The sequence below is a fragment of the Tenrec ecaudatus genome, chromosome 4 (genome assembly GCF_050624435.1).
Source record: "Tenrec ecaudatus isolate mTenEca1 chromosome 4, mTenEca1.hap1, whole genome shotgun sequence".
NCBI classification, from domain to species: Eukaryota; Metazoa; Chordata; class Mammalia; order Afrosoricida; family Tenrecidae; genus Tenrec; species Tenrec ecaudatus.
The window spans coordinates 125,875,783-125,899,581 of record NC_134533.1 but is presented as its reverse complement, the minus strand read 5'-3'; the positions used below and the strand labels follow the sequence as shown (position 1 = coordinate 125,899,581).

The 23,799-nt window shown below is 37.7% G+C and overlaps 1 protein-coding gene across 3 annotated transcripts in view; it reads right to left on the bottom strand.

Annotated features, from left to right (window-relative positions):
* AKAP10 (A-kinase anchoring protein 10) overlaps positions 1-23,799 on the bottom strand; it is a 223,565-nt gene that overhangs the window by 62,050 nt on the left and 137,716 nt on the right. For all 3 annotated transcript variants that reach the window (XM_075546762.1, XM_075546764.1, XM_075546763.1), the window contains 2 exons: positions 11,866-12,010; positions 7,696-7,866 (listed from right to left, as the gene is read on the bottom strand). In XM_075546762.1, coding sequence (XP_075402877.1) covers positions 7,696-7,866; positions 11,866-12,010 — 316 coding nt within the window. The remainder of the gene's footprint in view (positions 1-7,695; positions 7,867-11,865; positions 12,011-23,799) is intronic.

Genomic DNA, 23,799 nt, shown 5'->3' with positions numbered 1-23,799 from the left:
GTTCTATACACTTGATCTGTGATTTGATTAAAGTAGCATGGTCATTTAGAACTTTAGAAAGGTGATTCCCTTAACTTTGTTTTTCTTTTTCACAATTGTTTTGGATATTTGGTTCTTAGAAATCTCATATGAATTTTAGGATGACTATATAGTATTCAGGGAGAAAGGCAGGGCTTTAGACTCCCAAAAGAGTTAGACTTGAGAACCCACAGGACAGTTCTACCTGTCCTATAGGAGCTCTATGAGTTGACAATTATTTGATGGCAGTGAGCTTGTTTTAGTTTGGGTAGGCATATCTGCATACATAATTTTGTGTGCTATGTATAACAGTCAGTGAAAATGACCAGACATAACCAAATACCGTATAAGGTTACATTATTGGGCTTGATGGTTTAGAACCATATTCTCATGAGATCTTTTGGCTAACAGGCATAAAACAATCTATTAAGTTTATGTTCTACACTCTAGTTTGGTAAGTAGCATCTGGGGTCTTAAAAGCTTGTTGATTGCTACTTGTCTGGAGCAAAAACAGCAAGAAGGAAACCAAAGTCTCAGTAAGTAAAATGTAGTTTAACCATACAACAGATTATTAGGTTCTAAAAAAGAATAAAATTTTGATACAGGTAATGCATGAACCTTGATAAATTATGCTAAATGATAGCTGCAAGTAAATAAAGACTATATATTATATGAAATGGACTGAACAATTATATCTATAGACAGAAAGATTCCTGGTGGTCTGAGGCTGAAGCATTGGGAAGTTTGGGCGAGTGATAGTGCATACAAGGTTTGTTAATGCGGTACTCAGATTTATTTTGCTAATAGAAATAAAATAGTACTATTGTATAAATTAAAAAACTTTATTCAAGGCACAATATAAAAAAGTTCAAAGTGTGACTGTCAATGGTGATGAGAAAATTATTGTACTTTATTATTAGACTTTGTCTCACATGCTTTGGACATATTATCAGCGTGTGAGACAAGGTCTAATAATAATCTGTTGTATGATTACACTACATCTTAGTTTTTGACCAGTTGGTGCACACTTAAGATGTTTCAACCTTTTTACTAATAGGGATGGTGATTTTATTAACATCCGTGTACCACTTTTGGGGTGTTTTAATTTCTCTGTGTATATAACAACACACAGACAGCAACCAGCCCGAACAACATCAACGAAAAAACAGGAGAAACAAAAGGCAATGTCAGAACCAGTCCTGAACCCAGCGACGTACATAGAATAAACAGACATTGATCTACCACACAATCTACCACATTGATCTATTACAAAAGAACACAAAGGTATCATCAGAATGCTGCTTGGAGTCATAACTGGATATGAGGGAAGCAACACAGAAAAAATGATGAAATGATAGAGGAGATAAAGACCATGCACCAAGGGAAATACAAGAGTTAAGTGACGAGCATCAAAGGGAAATACAAGAGATAAGGGACGAGACAAATAACAAGTTAACAGAGATCACTAGCACGCTAGAATTAGCAGAGAACTGAACTAGTGAACTTGAGGACAACCACGAAGATTTCAACTAATGGGAAATACAGTCAAACAAGCTAACCGAAGAAGAAGCTGAAGAAAATCTAAAAGCAATGATGCCATGAAGAGGAACGGCATTAGAAAATTGGATTACCAGAACAAGACACAACCAAGAGGTCAACTGTAAAAATAGTGAGGGAATTCCTGGAAGAAAACTTCTCCAGCTTAATGAATGAGAATCAAGCAACCATTCAGGAAGCAGTGAGGACATCAGATAGACTGAATTCCAAGAAGAAGTCGCCAAGGCACACAGTAGTTAAACTATCCAAACTATATAAAATGAATAATTCATCATGACCATTTGGAATTCATTCCAAGGATGGAGGGATGGTTCAATATCTGAAAGCCCATCAACATCATTCACCACATTGAAAAGAAAAAGGATAAAAACCACATGATAATATTGATAGATGCAGAAAAAAAATTAGACAACATCTAACACCCATTCCTGTTTAAGACATTCCGGAAGATAGGTGAAGTAGTTAATTTATTGTGCCAGCCTTGCCGATAACATGTGGGATTAATTGAAGGGCAGAGAAATAAATGGCTCGGCGAGCTTCACCTTACTAGTCTCTCGTTCTTTGATTATCGGACCAGTGTGTGGCTGCCTTGCTTGTTCTGGGCCTCAATTTGCAAGCTACACTACCTGTGGGACACCTAACCTGTGGACTGTGTCGCTGTAATTTGAGGTTCCTTCAAGATCTGCTTCGCCACACAATTGGAATTTACATCTCTTTAGCTGGGGACTGACTTGCTGTTTGCTGCCTGTGCTGGGATAGCGTGAATCTCTCTACAGAGGATGACTTGGTGGCCCTCAAGACTTGAAGGACTACCAGTGTCTCACAACTCTCAAGGGAGTGAGTTGTACTGAGCCATTTGTACTGCTTCATAATTTAACTGTTCATTTCTTATATTTTATATCTATGTATCTGTATATAATTTAAGTGTTCATTTCTTGTGTTATATATCTATCTGTAAATATACATAAATATATATATAGAATTATAAGCGATCTGGTTTTGTTGCTCTAGAGAACCCTAACACAACAGGAATGGAAGGAAAATTCCACAGTATAATACAAGCCATATATGAAAAACCAACAGCCAATGTAGTAGTGTACGGAGAAAAGACAAAACAAAAACAAGAACAAAAAAGACAAAAACATTCCTACTGAAAAAGGGGAAAGACAAGAATGCCCCTTGTCCCCTTTCATTCAACATCATATTGGAAATCCTACCTAATAACGTAAGCCAATGAAAAGACATTAAAGGAATTCATCTGGGGAAAGAAGAGGTGAAACTATCATTATTAGAAAATGAAATGATTTCATATCTGGAAAAACCCAAAATCTCCACAAGAGGAGTGCTGTAAGTGATAGAGAAAGATAGCAGAGTAACAGAATACAAGATCAACAAACTGAAGTATATTAGATTACTATATACTCTGGCAAGATCATAGAAGAGGAGATCAAAAAGATTGTACTCTTCACAATAGAAAAACACAAACTGAAGTATCTAGAGATAAACATAACAAAAAAATCCCAAGAGATTTGTACAAAGAAAACTACAAAACACTATTATAAGAAACAAAAAGTGACCTCCACAAATGGAAGACTATCCCATGCTCGTGGATTAGAAGACTCAATAAGTAATGTCAATCCTACACAAGGCACAGCGTGGTATTGGTATAATGAGAGACTCTGACCAATGGAAAAGAACAGAAAATCCATAAATAAAAACACCAGCATACAGAAAACTGATCTGCAATAAGGAGCTCCAAAATATCAAATGGGAATTGGACACCCTGTTCAACAAGTGGTGTTGGAAAATATGGATATCGACCTGCAGACAAATGAAGAGCCTTGTCTCACTCCATGCCAAAGAATAAAATCCAGGTAGATCACACACCTTGAAGGAACACCTCAAACTATTTAGGCCATCAAGAAAGGAATTGGGACAAACCTGCGAACCTGGTGCAGGGAATACACAGGCTATTGGAAATAAGGAAGGACACAAACACAGAGGAGGCACAAATTGACAAGTGGAATATACTTAAGATGAAACACCAGTGCACACTGAAAGACTTTCCCAAAAGAGTAAGAAGAGAGCACACAGACTGGAAAAAAATCTTTAGCAATGACACAACAGCCAAAGGGCTTATTACTAAAATATACAATATTCTCCTAACAAACAACAAGAAAAAACAGAGTCCACTAAAGAAGAGGGCAAAGACCTGAACAGAAGTTTCACAAGGACGGAAATCCAAATGGCCAATAAACATATAGACCAATTTGAAAAATCAGAACGCAACAGGTGCTAGAGAGGGTGTTATGAGATAGGAACTCTCATCCACTGCTGGTGGTCCTCTAGATACATGCAGCCACTATGGAAATCGATCTGGCTATACCTACAACAAATGAAAATCGAGCTAGCATATGATCCAGCAATTCCCCTATCGGACATATACCCAGAAGAAGTAATAAACAGACCAAAACCAGACATTTCCAATGCTCATTGCTGCACAGTTCACAATTGTGAAGACCTGGAAACAATCTAAATTTCCATCAACTGAAGAATGGATAAAAAAAAACCTAGTACATACCCACATAGGAGTACTATGCAGCCATAAAAAGCAGCAATGAATGCATGAAGCACATTGTCTGATGGGAAGAGTTGGAGGAAATTATGCTAAGCAATGTTAGGCAAGCACAAAGGGACAAGAAGAACATGAGTCCACTGAGGCTCAAAAAGTACAATAAGCATAAAGGAGACACCACTACTTAATGTATACTTCCCAGGTCAAGGTCCAGGCACTTTGGCAGGGTCTGACCCAACACAAGGATGTTTTTGGGAGCCAACTAAAAAGCAGGGGGAAGAGAGGGAGAAGGAAAAAAAAAGAAAAATGAGGACCCTGGGAACAGGGCACTAATCAACCCACTGGAAGGGTACTGTCTCCACAGGAAAGGGAGAGAAGGACCAGACCCCATCCTAGAGCGCAAATCTTTGAGGGCAATACACTGGCATAGAATAATGCACTAACAGAGAAGATGACAGGGCAAGGCCCAATTCGAGCTATGTTGACTCCCTCCCCAGAAGAAGGCAATACAGAGGACAGTACTAAAGATATAGTGCCCAGGGAGAGGGGTGGGTCTCTCCCACAGGAGAGAACTAAGAGGGAGAAAGGGGTGTGTGTGTGTGTGTGTGTGTGTGTGTGTGTGTGTGTGTGTGTGTGTAAGAGAGAGAGAGAGAACCTCATTATGGCCGACCAAACCCCAAGGATGACATTCCTGCTCAGAGCAGCCAATGCACTTAGAGGACCATAGGGCTAGTCCCACATGCAAAATGACATTCCCTCACTGACCCATAGCACTACAGGGGACAGCACTAGAGACACCGTGTGGGAAGTATGTATAGTCTGCCCCATGCACAGCGGGGTGATATGTGAACGGAGGACAACAGGGCAGCAAGAGGAGCAAAGCAACCAAGTCCCCAAGGATTCCTGAAAATATACTTCTGACCTGGGGGACAGGGCTTGGCACCTATCAGGCTTGATCAGAAAACACACATAAGAATCAGCAGACAGACCTGGAACTATCTATTGGGTTGTTTTCCTTGTTTTCTTTTGGTTTTTGTTTTTCTCTCACCCAATAACTATCTATATAAGACAGGCAGGATGAACAATTCCAATGAGAAAACAATGGGACCAGTGATTTGGGGGCCCATGGGAGAGGAGGGATTGGGGAGCTAACAAACTCAGAGATAAGGGAACAACAAGAAATCTAAAATTGATGGCGAGGTGAGCATATAATGCCTGGTGGGGTTTGATCAAGAGCAATTTATCAAGAGGAAATACTGAGAGCCGAATGGAGGGTAAGCATGGTAGTAGGATAAAGGAAGATGAAAGGAAATAGAGGAAAGAAATAGGAGGCAAAAGCTATTTAGAGGTATAGCTATAGGCATATATATATATATGTAAATATATTCGTTTATAATGAAAGGTATAAAGGCCAATGTACATATATTCATATGCTAAGTATTAAGATAGCAGACAGACTTTGGGCCTCTACTCAAGGCCTCCCTTAACACAAGAACACTTTGTTCTGATAACCTGACACTCTTTGATACTCACCTTCCCAACATGATCACTGAAGACAAAATGGGTGCATAAGCAAATGTGGTGAAGAGAGAGGATGGTTCCCAGCTACCAAAAGATATACTGTCTGGGGACTTACAGGTTTGAGGTTAAATAAGCAATCATCTAGCAGGGAAGAAAATAAGCCCAAATGGAAGAAGCACACCAGCCTTTGTGATCATGAGGTGTCAACAGGATCAAGTATCAAAAAATCCAAAACAAACAGCTATTTCAATGTGAATGAGGGGGGTTGGAGTGGAGACCCAAAGCCTGTCTGTAGACAATTGGATATCCCCTCACAAGAAGGGTTAGAAAGAAGGGATGATTCAACCAAGGTGTAGTACGGCACCTATGAATCACACATAATTCCTCTAGTTCCTGAATGCTTACCCCCACCCACCACCACCACCACCATGATGATGCAGTTCTACCTTTCAAATCTGGCTAGACCGGAGAACACACATTGCTACAGATAAGAGCTCTTGACACTTGGAATTCAGGACAGATAACCACCCCACCGCCAGGAACAGTAATAGGAGTAGAGATATCAGGAAGGTAGGAGGATAGTTGGGGAGGGGGAAGGGGGAAAAAAGGGGAACCCATCACACCATTGGATATACAGTCCCCCTCTCTTAAGGAGACGAATAGCAGAAATGTGGGTGAAGGAAGAATGGACTGTAAAACATATGAAATAATAATAATATATAATTTATCAATGAAGTTGTGGGAGGGGGTGGGGAAAAATTGGAACTTACACCAATGGCTCAAGTAGAAAATGTTTTGGAAATGATGATGGTAACATATGTACAAATATACTTGATACAATTGATATATGGAATGTTCTAAGAGCTGTAAGAGCACCCTATAAAATGATTAAAAACAAACAAAAAAACTAAATTTACTATCATTGAGTCAATTCTGACTCATAGTGAACTCTATTGGATAAGGTAGAACTGACCCTGTGAGTTTCTAAGACTGTAATTCTTTCTACTGTGAAGTAGAAAGCTACCACTTTCTTTTGTGTAGCAGTCCAACATCCAATCCGCTAAGTCACCAGGATTCCTAGTACATAAAATCAATCCAAAAAAGCTAAATTTAAAAAAAATATACAATGTGGCACTATAGTTCAAAATGAAATCAAAGGTTCTTTAGTGAAATACAATACTAAGAAAACAGAGTTCATTAATTTATTCCATAAAAGCACACCAAACTTAGTTATTTTCAAATAATCAATCACACAAAGAGCACTTACTCAGATGCTACAAATGTATTTCAAATTATCTGATTACTAAGAGCAACAACTAAAGAATCAAACAGAATAATGGCTAGAATGAAACAGCATGATACCCTTATAATATATTGTTAGTTTCACTAAAACTTTGATTATCATGCAGAACGTAGGTTGATTTTTATTTCTCCTACTTAACAGGATCAGTTTCTGATACTTGAATGAAAAGAATCGAATGCTTTCCATCTTACTGATATAATCATGTGGCAGTTACATAATTTGGTGCCAACTTGAGACTATTTAGAATGAAGGGGTAGAGTTTAGCCTGTCAATCAGGTCACTGCCTGATGACCTCATTTGGAGGCGCTACAGAGAGAAATAGCTCGCTGGAGGCGGGGTACACACATACACTCTCTGAGAGTTATTCCTGTTGACAAGCCACATGGAGCTATGCTGATGGCAGCCAGAGCCATGGAGCTGGAGGAACCATGTGGAGACCCACACAAGTGCTGAGATGTTTCCACTGCCACTGGATCCACAAAACTTTCCACCCACTGGCCGAAATCTTCCATGTAGTCTGCATCATGGCATGTGTTGTGTGAATCTGAAGAGGAATTTAGACTGATACTAGACATATAGGCTAATATCGGACTTATGGTCTTGATGGGATGTTTTCTTAATGTATAATTACTCTTTATATAAAGCTCTTTCCTATACACATGAGTGTCCACGAATTTGTTTCTCTAGTCCACCCACACTAACACACCATATCAGTCAATACCTGAGAAGATGAGCTGGAACCACCTGGGTGAGACTCATCAGGAGGGCTAACAGAGCCATAAGAAGTCAATGAAATGTGCCCACCCAAAAATTCATCTCCTCGAACTGAATGGATGAGATCATTCAAATACTTATAATACAGATTGCTGGACAAAAAGCCAGGCAAAAAGACCTGAAAAAGAGGATAAGCATTATTTTAAAGTCAAAATCAGATACAACTAAGAATTATTTGAAAATAAATCAATTTTACCAGTTAGTAAAAATGCCTTCAGTTCTCCTTGGTACATTTTGCAAGGTCATGAATTTCTTGGTGTGGGTCTTCTGGTCAAAGTCTCTAGACCCACCAAATAATCTTTTCCTGATGGGTCTGGGTCAGAGAAGGTGGAGGAAGAAACTCATAGGATTCACTTGTGAGTGCTTGTTAATAATGTTGTGACTTACATCCGTTGCACACAAAATAAGCCATCTCAGAAGCAGAATTGAAGAAAGATTTCACTCTCAGCAAGAGTCAGGAGTGGAGCACATCTACTGGGCCCCAAGATCCCCATGTAGTGCACTTCCTTGATGAGAAGACAGCTCTGGCATTTGAATGGCAGAGGAGCAGCAGCAGAAGAACCAAGAGCCAGAGCTGTGGATTTCCCAGCTCAGAGAGCAAGTAAAGCTAAGTGCATTTTGCTAGAAGGCTGGCTTGTGGAGTGGGGTGAATATGGGCAATTAATTCAGGGAGGTGGGTTTGCTGGCCATGAAACAAACTTGAAGCTTACAGTGGAGTGACAAGCCTTTTGGACATTTATTAGCCACCCTCAAGGAACTCTGTAATATGTCTGATTGGTCTGTGTATCTATTCAAAGTCTTTGTGCATACATTTTTATTTCTGAATTGATATCATTAGATAAATGACAAATAATGTGATTAGTAAGAAAAATGGAACAAACATTTTAGCTTTGATGGATAGGGTCAATTCATCCCCTAAATGATTGCAATATATAGAGGTACCTATTCCCACACAGGCTTTTCTAACCCTGCACTGTGATTTTTGAAATCATTACATAAATGTTGAATAGTACCTGAATATTTTTATTTACCTTAACAAAGCATTAAGTTCCCAGGTTAGTTACTTGTTTTCCCATTACAGGCTTTTTCTCCACAGCAGTTATCACAATTGTAAATATTGATGCTCATATTTAATATGTGTCTTCCTCTAAAGATCAAGCTCCAGAAAGGTAGAAGCCCTGTTTCTTTTTATCACCATTAACAACAATACTCAGTAAATATATACTACTCAAGCATTTAATGAAGGGATTATTCACTTCTTCTTACGTATCTACCTGGATCTTGATTCTGTTCTTCTTAGAGTAAGTTCTTTATTTAAAATACAGTAAGGTATGTTTTTATATTTTAATATACAGAAGGTTTACATTCTGTTTATATATTATAAAACGTATAATATAGATAAGCATATGTAGAACTTTCCTTCTATAATCAGAAAATTTTACATTTTAATCATGAAAATATGAATATCTGTAATAGGTGATACTCTATACCATTTACTGCTAGCTTTCCAATATCTGAGTGTTACATATAACTCTTCAATATGTCTAGAGTTCAGTTTTTATATGGTATAATATTGTTGTTAGGGAAATAGAGTCTGTTCTGACTCACAGCATTTAACTGTACACCAAAACGAAACACTGCTAAGTCCTGTGCCACCCTCACAATTACGTTAAAGCCCATTTTTGCAGACATCGTCATTCCATCTCATTGAGGGGCTTCCTCTTTTCCACTCACCTCTACTTTACCAAGCATAATTTCCTATTTCAAGGATTGGTCTCTCCTAATAACTTGTCCACAGTACATGAGACAATGTCTCATTGTTCTTGCTTCTATGGGCAATCTACCTGTGCTTCTTTCAAGTCATATTTGCATGTTCTAGCCATCCATGATACTTTCAATTAATATTCTTTGCCAACGTCATCATTAAAAGGCATCAATTTTTCTGTAGTCTTCTTTATTTATTATACAGATTTCTCATGCACATGAGGTTACTACGAAATACCATGAATTGGGTAGGGCACACCTTAGTCCTCAAAGTTACATGTATGGTCTTGAGCACTTCAAAGTAGTTTGTAATAGATTTTCCCAATTGAGTAAGTTCTTTGATTTCTTGACGCTTGCTTCCTTGAATGTTGATTATGAATTCAAGCAAAATTAAATCCTGACGGCCCTATTTATCATGATGTTGTCTATTGTCGATTTAAGTTGTAAGAAATTTTGCCTTTTTTTTACACTGAGTTGTAATCTATACTGAAAGCTGTGGTCTTTGGTATTCATCAGTAAGCACAAGTCCTCTTCCCCTTCAGCAAAGGTTGTATCATCTGCATATTACAGGTTGTTAATAAGCCATTCTCTGATCCTAAGGCTCTATTCTTCTTCATACAGCCCAGTTTCTCTATTCATCAGTAACAGATTGACTAAGTATAGGGAAAGAATACAATCCTGCCACATTTCACTGATTTGAAAACATGCATTATCCCCTTACGCTGCTTGGAGGATTGCCTGTTCATGTATGTACAGGTTCTGCATGAACACAATGAAGTGTTCTAGAAACTGATTTTTCACAATATTTTCCTTAATTTGTTTTGATCCATATAGTTGAATGCTTTGGCACAGTCAATAAAACATAAAAGAAAATATTTTCCTGGTATACTCTACTTTCAGGCAAGATTCATCTGACAATACTTATTCCATGTCCTCTTCTGAAATTAGCTTCTGTTCCTAGAAGTTCTATGCCATGTACAGCTGCAACAATTCTGACTTATCTTTAAAGAAATGTTATGTGTATATAATAGTAACAATATTGTTTGTTAATTTTTGTATTCTGTTGAATCACCTTTCTTGGGGATAGGCACAAATATGGATCTGTTCCAGGCAGTTGGCCAGATAGCTGTTTCCAAATTTTTTGGTATGTACTAATGAGTGTTTTAGCATTATGTAAGTTTGTTGAAACATTTCAAATGATATTCCATCAATAACAGTGCTTAAACTTTTCCCAATTTGTACATACACGATCAATGTAACCTCATGGGCAACTCTTGTTAAATCTACTCTAGTTCAGTAATACAATACATAATTCACAAATTTCAACATTTTATTACTTATAATCCATTAGTAATGTCTTGTGGTGTCTAGGGTGGAACAAATGGTTAAGCGCTCAAATATCAGCTGAAAAGATAACAGTTCAAATCTACCCAAAGAGGCCATTTAAAACAGGGCAGGCAATTTCCTTCAGAAAGATGACACAGTTGAAAACCTTATGGAACCATTCTGCTCCGTACAAGCTGAGCTGCAATGAATCAAATTAGTTAGATGGCAACAAACACCACCGCAACCACACTAACAAGAGTGACCTTTCCAAAGGGATCACGACACACAAAACTAGTACTCCTACCCCAATGGTGGGTGCTTATGAAATATCTGGATCATTTCCTAAAAACCAAAACTAAATCTATAGCTTTCAAGCAGATTCTGTTTGGAGTAACTGCCATCAAATTATCTAAAAAAGATGTAATAATGGCATCAGTAATATTAGCAGTTAAAATTCTCATTGTGTATAATGCTCTAAGTACTACATTAATATATACAAGGGGCTTCAAAAAGTTTGTGGAAGCATTCCATTATCTTTTAATTCACTTTCCCACTAACTTCTTGAATACCCCTTGAAGGTACTTTACACATAAACCAAACACACTGGCAATTCCAAGGCACAGCAATCTTATAAAACAGAGAACTGTTCCAGAGGGTGTCTGAGGCTATAAATCTTTACCAAAACATACTCCATCAGAGGATCTGTTGGGTTCACACTGCTACCCTTAACACAGGTAATTTACTTTTAAACAAATTACATCATTTTAATTTTCAAAATAACTTTAAGGTAAGTATTCATATTATCCCCATTTTAAGATGAGAAAAATGGCATTAGAGAATTTCTGTAGCTGACTTTATAAAATTCATCTTATTAAAAGTCAAGGCAGATTTAAAACTCTTAATCGCTGAACTGCAGTTTCAATTCTTTAATATTATGATTTTCCCCTGTTATATTTTTACACTATGGTTATATTTTCACACTAGGTTCCACCAGTAAAACAATTTTGTAGTAGAAGTTCTTGTTTACCTTCTCCATGGTTGTCCAGGCCTGACGTAATGGGGTTGTGAAACAGTTAGGGAGTGTCCCACCTTCCCTGCAGATATTGGATTCAATTTCTAATCGTACAACATCATCAAATCCAAGAGGATGTGTGGCTTGGAGAGAGAAGTACCTGTTGTAAAAAACAAAACAACAACAAAACAAGCTAGAGTAAAACCAAATTCTATAGGAAGCAGCAGCAATTTTTTGCAACTATCCAAGGCTACAGACTAAGTACTATAGAATTGGGTAATAACAGCCCAGCTGCAAATTTGTTTCCATTCCCTCAATGAAATGCCTTCCACCATGTTTAGTTCTTGTCCAGTCATTTCTATTGCTAAGAATTGTAAGGGTCTCATTACAACTGTGGCAACGCAATCAATCAATCACACATATTTAATGGAAACCAATTCAAGACTTGCTAGGTAGAAATGAATTTAAAATATTGTACTGTATGGAAAATCTTTAATAGGGGATTTTAACTTTGGGAAAAGAAACTAATGCAGTCACAACCCATGCGCTTCCTCATTTCTTCAAGGCACCCACCCATTGACTCCCCTTACTAATGATTTTATCTGCACTATAAAGCCCTGCCTATTCTGCTTCTGTGACCTTGCCTTCTTCTGTGACCTTGCCTGCTTCTGTGAATTTGCTCAAGAAGATAAAGTATAAGAAACCCGAAGACATTCAGGGTCCACATCGTTCAGAACACTAGTTCCTCTGGGTCGCCAGCTAATAAATTTTCCCTCTTTCAAGTTGTCCAAGAGTGGCGCCTAGTCATTCCCGAGTTAGGATTTTGCGATTATAGTACAATATAATCATTTTCCTTGAAAAGAGAGATCTATGCACAAGATAAAATAAAGACACACCATATCAAGTATCAAGAATAAACCTTTGAGATGTAACAGGTTTTGAAACAGAGGAATTCAAAAGATTATGGCACTGAGGATGCAGTAAATGGATGTGGAAGTATTTGGGTAAAATTAGTACTTGCTGATTAAAAAATATTTTTTATTGTGAAACAAGTGAAAGTTTATAAAGATGATAATCAGTTTTACATTTAGCAATCCATACAGATTCTGGATTGTAGCATCTGGTGTTGTAGCATCACCCATCCCTTCTTTGCTAACTCTTAGGAATTTTGTACTTGAGTAAATGCTACCACCTGGATCCTAAATGCTTAATTATTCTGAAGTAGGTACGCCAGCTGGGATGTTGTTACTAATGTTGCTTGAAAAGAGCCACAGTATGAGTTCAGTCCTACACCCAAAGGATGATCACAGCTCATAGTCCAAAGATTCCAAAAATTTCTATCTGACTGGTAAGTTTGGTCTCTTTAATGACTCTGCGTATTGTTCCTATAGGAAACTCTATAGCATTTTGTAGTGGTAGCCAGGCACCATCATCAAGTTCTTGACTCAGAGTTATAGATATTGTTTGACATTGTCCATTAGTCCTTTATATTAATTGTTACCATCGGTCTTTTCCCCACCTGCCCCAACAGTTTTATTGGCATAAAATTCACATCTTATGCAATTCAATAATTCAATCAAATCTAGAAGAGTTGTACAATCATCACCACATTCAATTTTGGAACATTTACTTCATTCTTGTACTCATCATTTGTGTTACCCTGGGTTGAGACTAGAGAAACAAATTCATAGACACTCATATGTGTATAAGAAAGAGCTTAATAAACTAGAGCAATTGAATATTGAGAAAACATCCCAGCCCAGTCCTGATCAAGTCCATTAGTCCGAGATTAGCCCGTATGTTCAATACAAATATATAAATTTTTCCTCAGACTCATGCAACGCATACAATGATGCTGAATGCAGGAAGATCACAGGCCACTGGGTGAGAAGTCCTGTGGATCCAGTGGCATTGTAAGCATCTCAGTGCTGGCATGGGTCTCCACGTGTCTCCTCAGGACACCAGCCTAGCTCCATGTGACTTGTCCACTGCAATGTCTTCCAGGGAGTCAGCGTGTGTCCCACCTCCAATGAGCTATTTTATCTTCTTAGTGTTTCCAAATGAGGTCATCAAGCTGTGATCCCATTGAAATTCCCCCTTTACTCTTAAGCCTCAAATTGACAACAAATTATCTAACTACCACATCCCATTTGTTCGACACTGGTCTAATAACTTTCTCTTCAGACTCACACAGTACATGCAATGACACCGAATGCAGGAAGATCACAGGCCAGTGGGTGGAAAGTCTTGTGGATCCAGTTGTGGTATAAGCATCTCAGCACTGACATGGGTCTTCACATGGCTCCTCCAGGTCCAGGGCTCTGGCTCCATCACCGTAGCTCCATGTGTCTTGTCAACTTCATGTGGAATGTCAAGCAGAGAGTGTGTCCTGCCTCCAGGGAGGAAGACAGGAGTTCCCAGAATCTTCAGGAGAAGGCTATGCCCACACAGAAGCATCACTGGCTATGACCTGATTACAGGCTAGACTCCATCCCTATAACTTATTTAACAAGTTGACATGAAATTATATAACTACATCATTATAGCTTAATAGATCTTAATTTTGTTCATTCTTCTTTCCTTCAGATGAGGAAAAAACAATAGTTGCACTTTACATAGCTAACGAGCTTGGATAACCTCAGATGCTACACATTCATACAAGTAGAATAAAAACTTTTCAGACTATGGTATGCCAAATGCCACGTAATTTTTCCAATTATGCTGCTGTATTTTAGTGACAATTTTGTTGGGTGTCTGATTCTTTGGTGGCAATTTTTTCTTCCCATTTTTCTATATGTCAACTAAATTCCCACTTGTTGGTTTATGTTGGGAAATAAGAATTTAGTTTTACTGGTTCCCCACTAGAGTTAACTTTCCCCTCCTTAAGTAACTATCATGTGGTTTGTTCAGCTTTTAAAATGCATGTATTCTCTTAATTCATAGTAGAGGGAAGTTTACTTCCAGAAACATTTAAATACTTCATTCTGTGCTTTTGACTGTGCTGCTGTTCTAGAATTTCAAACACAGGTAAGCTATACTTCTTGTTATTGTCCTACAGAATTCTTAGACTTCTTTGGATATTTGGTTTCATTCCTAATTTCAGCAGATTACTATTGAGAGATTGATCTTGAGTGCACTATTTTGGTGTTTCATTGATTCAGTTCTACTTCTTTGCTCTTTCGGTACATTATTTACTTTTGAAATCTTAGTATTTAACTTCTGGATTTTTGTATAGTTTCGAATTTTTCATTTATAATGTCAGCTTGTTCTTGTATAGTTTTCTTGTTCTTTCTAAAGATTTTTTACAATGTATTTTCTTGATTTCTCTGTGACTTACTGATCTTTATCTCAAACATTCAACGTACTTATGTGGGAAACAGATTACTCAAAGTTGTCTACCCTAAATAAATATAAGCCAAACTTAGCTGCTTGCTACATATGATAAATGACTATACACTGGAGGTCACAAAAGTAGGTCAGGTTATTCTCTCTAAGGGTTATCAACCCATCTAGAGCAATCAGACTATAGTTTGTCACTGGGTCCACTACCTTCTGATAAGGATAGTAGACTGTTTCTCTGAAGGAGAGCCCCCTCAAGGGTACCCAAGGTTAAGCTTCCATATTGAGTCTAGGGTCCGCCCTTGTCACATGTACACCCTTAGTGTGAACCTCTAGCTCATCCCCTTCCTGTGATGTGTATGCCTATTGTACAGCCCCTTCTTATAATGTATATCTTTACCTGTAATTAGGGGGCATGCACACCCCCAAAGCTGTTGAGATCATGGCTGCCCAGGAGGTGAGCATGCTACCATAAAATGTTTCTGACTTCTTTATTTTACTCCATCTCTCCCATCTCTGTCTTTACTACAATCTCTCTATATATTTTTTTAACCGTATAATTGCGCTTACCTATCCTGTGATGAGTTGTGGGGGCTGGCTTCCCCACATTCAAAGTACTTACATATCATTCTCTGCATTTCTAATTAGGTAATTCCAATGTCATATTTTTCCCAGAACAGTCTCTCAGCTCTGTGGTTTGGTTACTACTTTGAGCTACTCTAGCTTGTTTCTTTGAGTGAAATAAAATTGCCTTTTATCTCTAAGGCATTGTTGTGGTGTTCTATGTGCACTTAATTGATGATTACGTGTTGCTGTGTTCTTAGGCACTAATCACCTGTGTCCTGGTAAATATGATTAAAAATTTAAGTGCATGTACACTTCTATTTGTGCAGCACAGTTGACAGTAGGTTTGGCTATTGTCTACTGATAATATGTTGTTACAGGAATGGGTAGTAAACGTCACCTAGTAGACAGAGATAACATAGGTTCAGGTGGGGCTTTTCCATATGGGGATGGTTGTTCTCTTCCAATGGTTGAAACAAGAAAAAGTTAAAACAACCAAAAAAGGCATACAATAAAGTGACAGAAAACAGGCAGGAGTGTTCATAAACTGGATTTCCACATGCAGAAAAATGAAACAAAACCCATAACTTTCCTAATGCACAAAAGAGAACTCAAGATGGATTAAAAACCTAAATGCAAACCCCAAAGCTCCCAGAATCATCAATGCGAAGATTGAAACAAACTTAAGGCCCCTATTTTAGGGTATACATAGACTACCATGTACAAAAGAGGACGCACATTCAGTAGAAGACAAGCTAGATAACAGGGACATATTGAAATAACATCAATTGAGTTAATGAGGAGAGTAGAATAAGAGCTCATAGATTGGGAAACAATTATTACGATCGGTACATTAGACAAAGGACTAATTACCAAGATATACAGAACTCTACAATAGCTCAATAAGAAAATACTGTAATAAGAGACCCAATTAAGAAATGGGGAAAAGACATGAATTGTATTTCACCAAAAATGAAGTACAAAGGCTAACAAACATGAAAAAATGCTCACAATCACTAGCAATCAGGGGATGCAAATTAAAACATCAATGGGCTACCGCTTTACACCCACAATGCTATCTCAAATTTTTAAAAAAAGAAAAGTGCTAGAGGGGATGTGGAGAGACTGGAACTTGTATACACTGTTGGTGGACTTGTAAATACATAAAGCCATTGTGGAAAACTATATGGCGATACTAAAAACAAGTGGGCATTGAAATCTCATATGACTCAGCAGTAACACTCTTAGGCATAAACACAACAAAAGAAGTAAGAAACATATGCGTGGATATATGGTCTCCCATGATGATAGCAGCATAGTTCACAATAGCAAGGAACTAGAAACAACCTAAATTTCCAACAATGGAAGAATGGATAATGAAACTATGATACATACACAAAATGAAATGCTATCTATCCCTAAAAATCAGTGATGAAAGCATGAAATGCCACGACTTGGAAATGATTATGCTTAATGAAGTAAGTAAATCACAAAAGGGCAAGTATAAGTCCACTACTATAAGAAGAAACACCAATTAAACAAATCTTAGGAACCAATTCCTGAACAAAAGAGAAGCCAACCTACTTGTCCTGAATCATACCTCACCTCCCTTTTGTGAATTTCACAAACTTACCTCACATTACCTTACCAACTTACCTCACATTTTCTGGGGCCACTCCCTCAAGAATGGGAGACGACCATGCACTTGAGGCTATACAACATCAAACCAGGCTGGGGCAAATCAAGAGGCCCATCACAAGATCCATGCTAGAAAACCAAGCTAAAAAGAGGGAGGAGCGTCTACATTTTGGACAAGACATTGATGGATCTGTTGGTGAGTACGGTAGGTGATTGAGGAGAAGTAACCTCACATCGGGAAGGGATGCTAACCAATGATGGTGGAGAACCTAGGGGGACAATGGACCAAATTTTAAGTTCCTGAGTAGACTCTGTGAATACATTTCTACCTCACCATCGGTGAACCATGCCATGGACTAAACAGCATGAAGACCTTGGACACTGACCGTGCAGGCAGCATGGTATAATGCAAGGAGTACACCAGAAGAACTTAACATAAAGGTCTGGCAGAATGGACTGAGCTCTGCCTTGAAATTGCCCACAACCTTGGACTAAAGACTGGGGTATTCATAAGGGAGAGGATGCAGAGAGTGGCCTCCATAGGACTTTGGAAGTGGCAAGCATTGGACCTCAGGGAAAACCCCAGACTAGGCAGAATCTCACCACCTATTCAGTACATCGATGCCCCACTTGCAGTGACATGGCAGGTTTTATGTTGGGTAGGGAACTGCACTTGGAAGAACTGATCCAGGAAGTTTCTCCCTGGCACCAAGCCCCATACTTAGGGTAAACTGAGCTTAATAGAATGGGCGATCTAACTGTGTAAGGCAACACCTCATAGGATGTGGTTGAAGGTGGAGCTACACTCACATAGACACCTCATACTAAGTGTCCAGAGTACTCTGTCATAGGAAAAATTGATGTCATCAGTGCAATTGCCTTATACCACAGGAAGGTGATTGAAATTCTGTATATTATTGTTTATGTGGGTTTTTGTTTTTCCTGCCTTTAGCTTGGTTTTGTATTCATTGTTTTTTGCTGGACGGTTTGTTGCTGCTTCTGGTATACCTGGTGGTCCTATAAGGGTTTGATTTTTGTATTAAGACAACTGCCAAGGTAAACCCCAGTTGTGCATATTCCATGAACAATGAGATGGATTCTAGGCTCTAACTTAACTCTAGGTATAATCCAAGAACAGTTAGTTCTGGTAACATGGCCCTGGTCACCTTCATGAAATGGTCAAGGAAGAAAAGGATGCTACAGCAAAGTGTGATAAAGAGAGCTGATGGTGCCCGGCTATCAATCGGAATAGTGGCTGGGGTCTTAAAGGCTTATATTCAAACAAGCAGCCATCTCAGCAAGGAGTCAACTACATGGAAGAAGCACGCCAGTTTGTTTGATCTAAAGATGACAATAAAAAAATTCAAATATGATGAAGGAAAAAGTACCAGAGCTAAAATGCAAGCATCAAATTTATGGATGGCTGCAGAGGAAATTGGGAGCCCAAAACCCATCAGCAAAGTATCTAGTCAGATTAAGCTGCTGGCAGATCCCATCCAGCCACAGGCAACAGTCTGGAACCACCTTACTAAGAAACATAGATCATTGTAATCCTAATTATGCAAGATCAAGCTTGATATTTGGTCAGTTGACCTCCCTCTAGACCCAACCTGAATTTGTTCAAAGTGCAAGGATCTCTTGCTTGTTCCATGACAAAAATTTCTTCGCTGGTCTTTTAACTAATGATGGTTGTCTTCTTTTTTACTCATTGCATTTTTATCTTCATATTGCTATTGTTTTATCCTTACCACTTTATTTCGTTTTTGATCTTTATTCTTTCTGTTGGGTTTACCAGTTTGTGAAGCACAGAAGGTGTGGGTACATAAAGATAACTTAAGGGTTGATACAAGGGTCTATAGGGAATGGGTGGGGGAAGATGGGGAGGGTGAGGAGATTTCAGAGGTAAAAATTGAAGGAATGAAAGTGGGAGGGGGAGGGAACACTAGAAATGAATGTGATTACACAACTCATTTTAAAGGCTATTTAATCATGGGGGGGGAAGAGTAAGAAAATGTTCTAAAATTGATTGTGGTAATGAGTGTACAATTCTTCATGACATGTGTAAACAATTGAATTGTAATGATATGTGGTTCATACGACAATAAAACTGTAAGAATAAAACTGCAGGAGAGAGCAGAAAAACAAGGGCAAGGAAAAAAAGACAAGCTAATTTTTAAAACCAAGGAAAAAAAGAAAACCAGGTAAAGGAAAACAGAAAATACTAACGGAAAAAAAAAACTTAGAAAAGAGAAACAGAAGAAAATAAAAACATATACATAAAGATACCAAAAAATAAGGTAAGGAATAAACAAAAAATAAAGAGAGAAACTACCAAAGCAGCCACATCAGAAGGAATGTCCTGTACTCCCTGGAAGCCAGTAAGCAATTAAGGGCTGTGGCAGATACATAATCTACAAGGGGGCTAAGGTTGTTGAGAATTTGTGATGGGGCACATAGTCTAAAAGCAATGCAGCCAATGGACACCCTGGTGTGGCTAAGTGAGGTAGCCTACCTCGAGTTGACCAGAACCCGACCAGATGAAGAGAAGAATTTTGAACCTGTGAAGTGGTGCATATTTTTGCTGACTTTATGAACAGACTGTCCTGCTGTGATTTTGCTTATGGATGAGACTCACAGGTTCTAACTAGAATAAAGATTCTTCACATCAAAGTATAAGACTGTCTCCTCAGAACACTGGTTTGATGTAAGTGGGCAGTATAGAAATTGGATACACAAAACAGGGCAGAGAAAGGCATAAAGTGGCTGGCTTATAAACTTTTGTAGGTGGGGGGAATATATTAATAACATTATGGTCTAGGTGTTCACTTAGCTGTAATAGTCAGGCATAGAATATTGTTGTTTTGTTCAGTTATAGAATATTATGTTTAAATGAGGCTTTGGCACATATTGAATTGTGTACATCTTAATTTTATCCTGTTAGCTACAGATATTTTATTATTTTGTTTAAAAATTATATGACTAAGGAGTCGTGTAAAAGTGTCAAGTTGACAGGAGGTGGTCTGTGGCAGTTACATAAATCTACTGTCAACTTGATGAAGGGGTGGAGTTGAGCCTGTCAATCAGGTCACAGCTTGATGACCTCATTTGGAGGCACAACGTAGATAAATGGCTTACTGGAGGCCAGACACATTCTCTCTGCTTCATATTGCTAATAACAAGCCACATGGAGCTATGCTGATAAAGCCAGAACCCTGGAGCTGGAGGAGCCACATAGCGAGCTACATCAGCTTCCATTACCACTGAATCCACAAGACATGTCCACCCCCTAGCCTATGATCTTCCTGCATTCAGCATCATTTCAATGGTTGCATGAATCTAAAGGTGAATTTATGGACTCATATCAACATATGGGGTAATATCAGACTTACTGACTTGATCTGGACTGGGCTGGGATGTCTTCTCAATATATAATTGCTCTTTTACATAAAATTCTTTCTTATACACGAGTGTCTGTGGATTTGTTTCTCTAGTCAACCTGGACAAAAACAAGAACTACGCCCACCAAAGTTTTAAAAAATTAGATAGTATTACCTGCAGGCTGTGACAGTCTCCTCCTTCACCACTGACAAGAGGTCTGAACTGCTTCTGTGTACTCCCGCTCACCATACTGATTCTTCCTTCACCCTGTTCCAACCAAACTAGCCCAAACTCTTTGCTCCATTCTTTTTCCAAGCAACACTTTTCCCAAGTTTAAAAAATTTTTTTTTCTTTTCCTATTTCTTCATTCCCCAATGTTTCCACCTTATAACAATCCACCAAGACTGGTGAATACCAAGCATTGCCAACCTGTGGTTTTATGTTTCAGACTTTTTTTTTCTATTTCTTTTTCCTTGTTGCCTTACATCCTCTCTACCTTTGGTTACCTGTCTCCCCTTAATTCTCAGAGATTAGTGCACTTTCCATGCTGACAGGGAAAATCTGAAGGTTGAAGCTCATCCACACAAACCACATTTTTGTTTTTAAAATGTTTTTTTGTTTGTTTGTTTCTGGTGCCCTCAGGGCACAAACCAGTCATACATTCACATTGCCACAGCAACGAAGCTCCACATTCACACCCAAGAAATGCCATCGAGTTTTTTTCTCTCCAGCTCATCTCTGCTCATTTAAGTTTTCTACTTTTCCTCTTTATTCTTTTGCCTTTGTCTCATTATTTATTTTATTCTCTATTCTTTAATTCTGTTTACTAAACAAATAATTTTATCTGATTATTTGATTATTTATTTATACTTTCTACTGCCCACTCTATTTCCCAGTAAAATAAACTTCTATAATACCTATTATATTTTATTACACCTTTAAAAATATTTTTTATGATTTTAAATAACATTTTGGCCGATCTAGATGCCTACTTATATACTACTTTTACTTTATTCTCTCACTTCTTCCTACCCATCTTCCCCATGTATTCATCTCTCCCCTTTTTTCTCCATTTCCACACCACACATTTTCTGGATCCTACTAAACCTCTCCTCCATAACTTGACAAAAATCCACTTACCCTTATAGGATCAAGCAGCCAGCACATCACTAAATTCACCATGATTCTGCAGAAATAGCAGTCTACTTCAGTGCATCCTTCCCCACCCAAAAAAAATCAACTAAAATAAACATTAATAACTAAAACTATCCCAAACCCAATGAAGCAGCCTGAAAAAAAGACTATGGAATTATCCAAAATATAATGCAAATAATGTTTCAATGTAATCAAGAGATGTAGGGGCTGTTCATAAGAAAACCCATAAGTACAGAAAACTAAAAATCCTACAACAAAAAATACTACAACATAAAATATAGGATAATGGAATTATGAAAACTGGAAAAACAAAAAACAAACAAACAAAACACCTGAACAACAGAATAGAAAAATAGTAAAATCTTATCAGTGAGCTCAAAAACAAATTATTTTGACTACAACTAATGGTTAAAATCTATCAGCAAAAGAATCTGAAGAAAGTCTGCAAGTGATGTGGAACATTATAAAGAGAAATAAGCTACATAGCCTCATGACCGAGGAAAAGAAAAAAAACCTACAGAGAAGTTAACACAAGAATTCATTATGGAAAATACATTTAAAAATGAGAAAATAACTATTCAAAAAATTTAGAGAGCCCCAAACAGCATAGATCTTAAGAGTAAAACTTCATGACATATTGTAGTCAAATTTTACAGTTTCAAGAGAGAAAAAAAAGAGAATTGTGAGTGTAGCTATTAGCTACAGCAAAAACTGATAAGAATAAGCTTGTATTTCTCAGAAGAAACGATGCACACAAGAAGACAATGAGGTGGCACATATAATATTCTGAGAGAAAAAACTTGTCAACAAAGAATACTATTTCAAGTAAAACTCTCTCTTAAATATGATAGAGAAATAAAGGTACTTACATTAAACAATATGTCAACAAGATCACTATAAACAAAGAATCACAACAACAGCAGACAAACTTGAGAGCAACCTATAAGGCAACACCACCCAGAAACCAATGTAAGGAAAGCAGCATTCAAAGCAACACCAAATTAGAGGAGGAAAAAAGACAAAAATAAAGCAAGATAAAATAAAAACAAAATGTACACAGTAAAATAATAACAACAAATCTACATACATCAGTAACAACACTGAATGTCAATGGAATAAATGCACCAATCAAGACAGAGTTGTAGACTGGATTAGAAAGCAAGATTCATCTATATGCTGCTTACATGAGATACATCTTAAACTTAAAGGAAAAAATGGGTTAAAAGTCAAAGGATGGAGCAAAATGTACCAAACCAATGGCAATCATAAAAAAATAGAGTGGCAATGTTAATCTTTGACAAAATAGACTTCAATACAAATAACATGATGAAAGAATACACAATGTATAATAATAAAAAGGAACTTTACAGAAGAAAATACAACCATAATAAACACACATAACCCCAAATATACAACAATAAAATCAATAAAACCTTTAAAGAGTTAATGAGAGAAATACCATATATAGTCGTGTATACGCCAAGTGTTTCAGCACAGACTTTATGCACTTTTGCGGTAAAATTAGGTGCCTCGGCTGATATTCGGATCGGCTTACACTCCTGTATACATGGTGCATTGACAATAATAGAAAACATCAATACACCACTCTCAAGGAAAAATAGATTATCGGGAAAGAAAATCAATAAATGTAACAGAAGAACTAAACAACAGTCAACCAGCTCAACCTTCTAGATAAGAACACTCAACTCAAGAATAGCACTGTGTGCATTCTTCCCCAGCACAATCAGTACATACTCGGAAACAGACCACATGTTAAGCTACAAAGGAAGGAGTAACAAATTCAAACCACAGAGACCTTACAATACATTTGGTTATGTCACAATGTTATAAAACTAGAAATGAAAAATAGAAAAA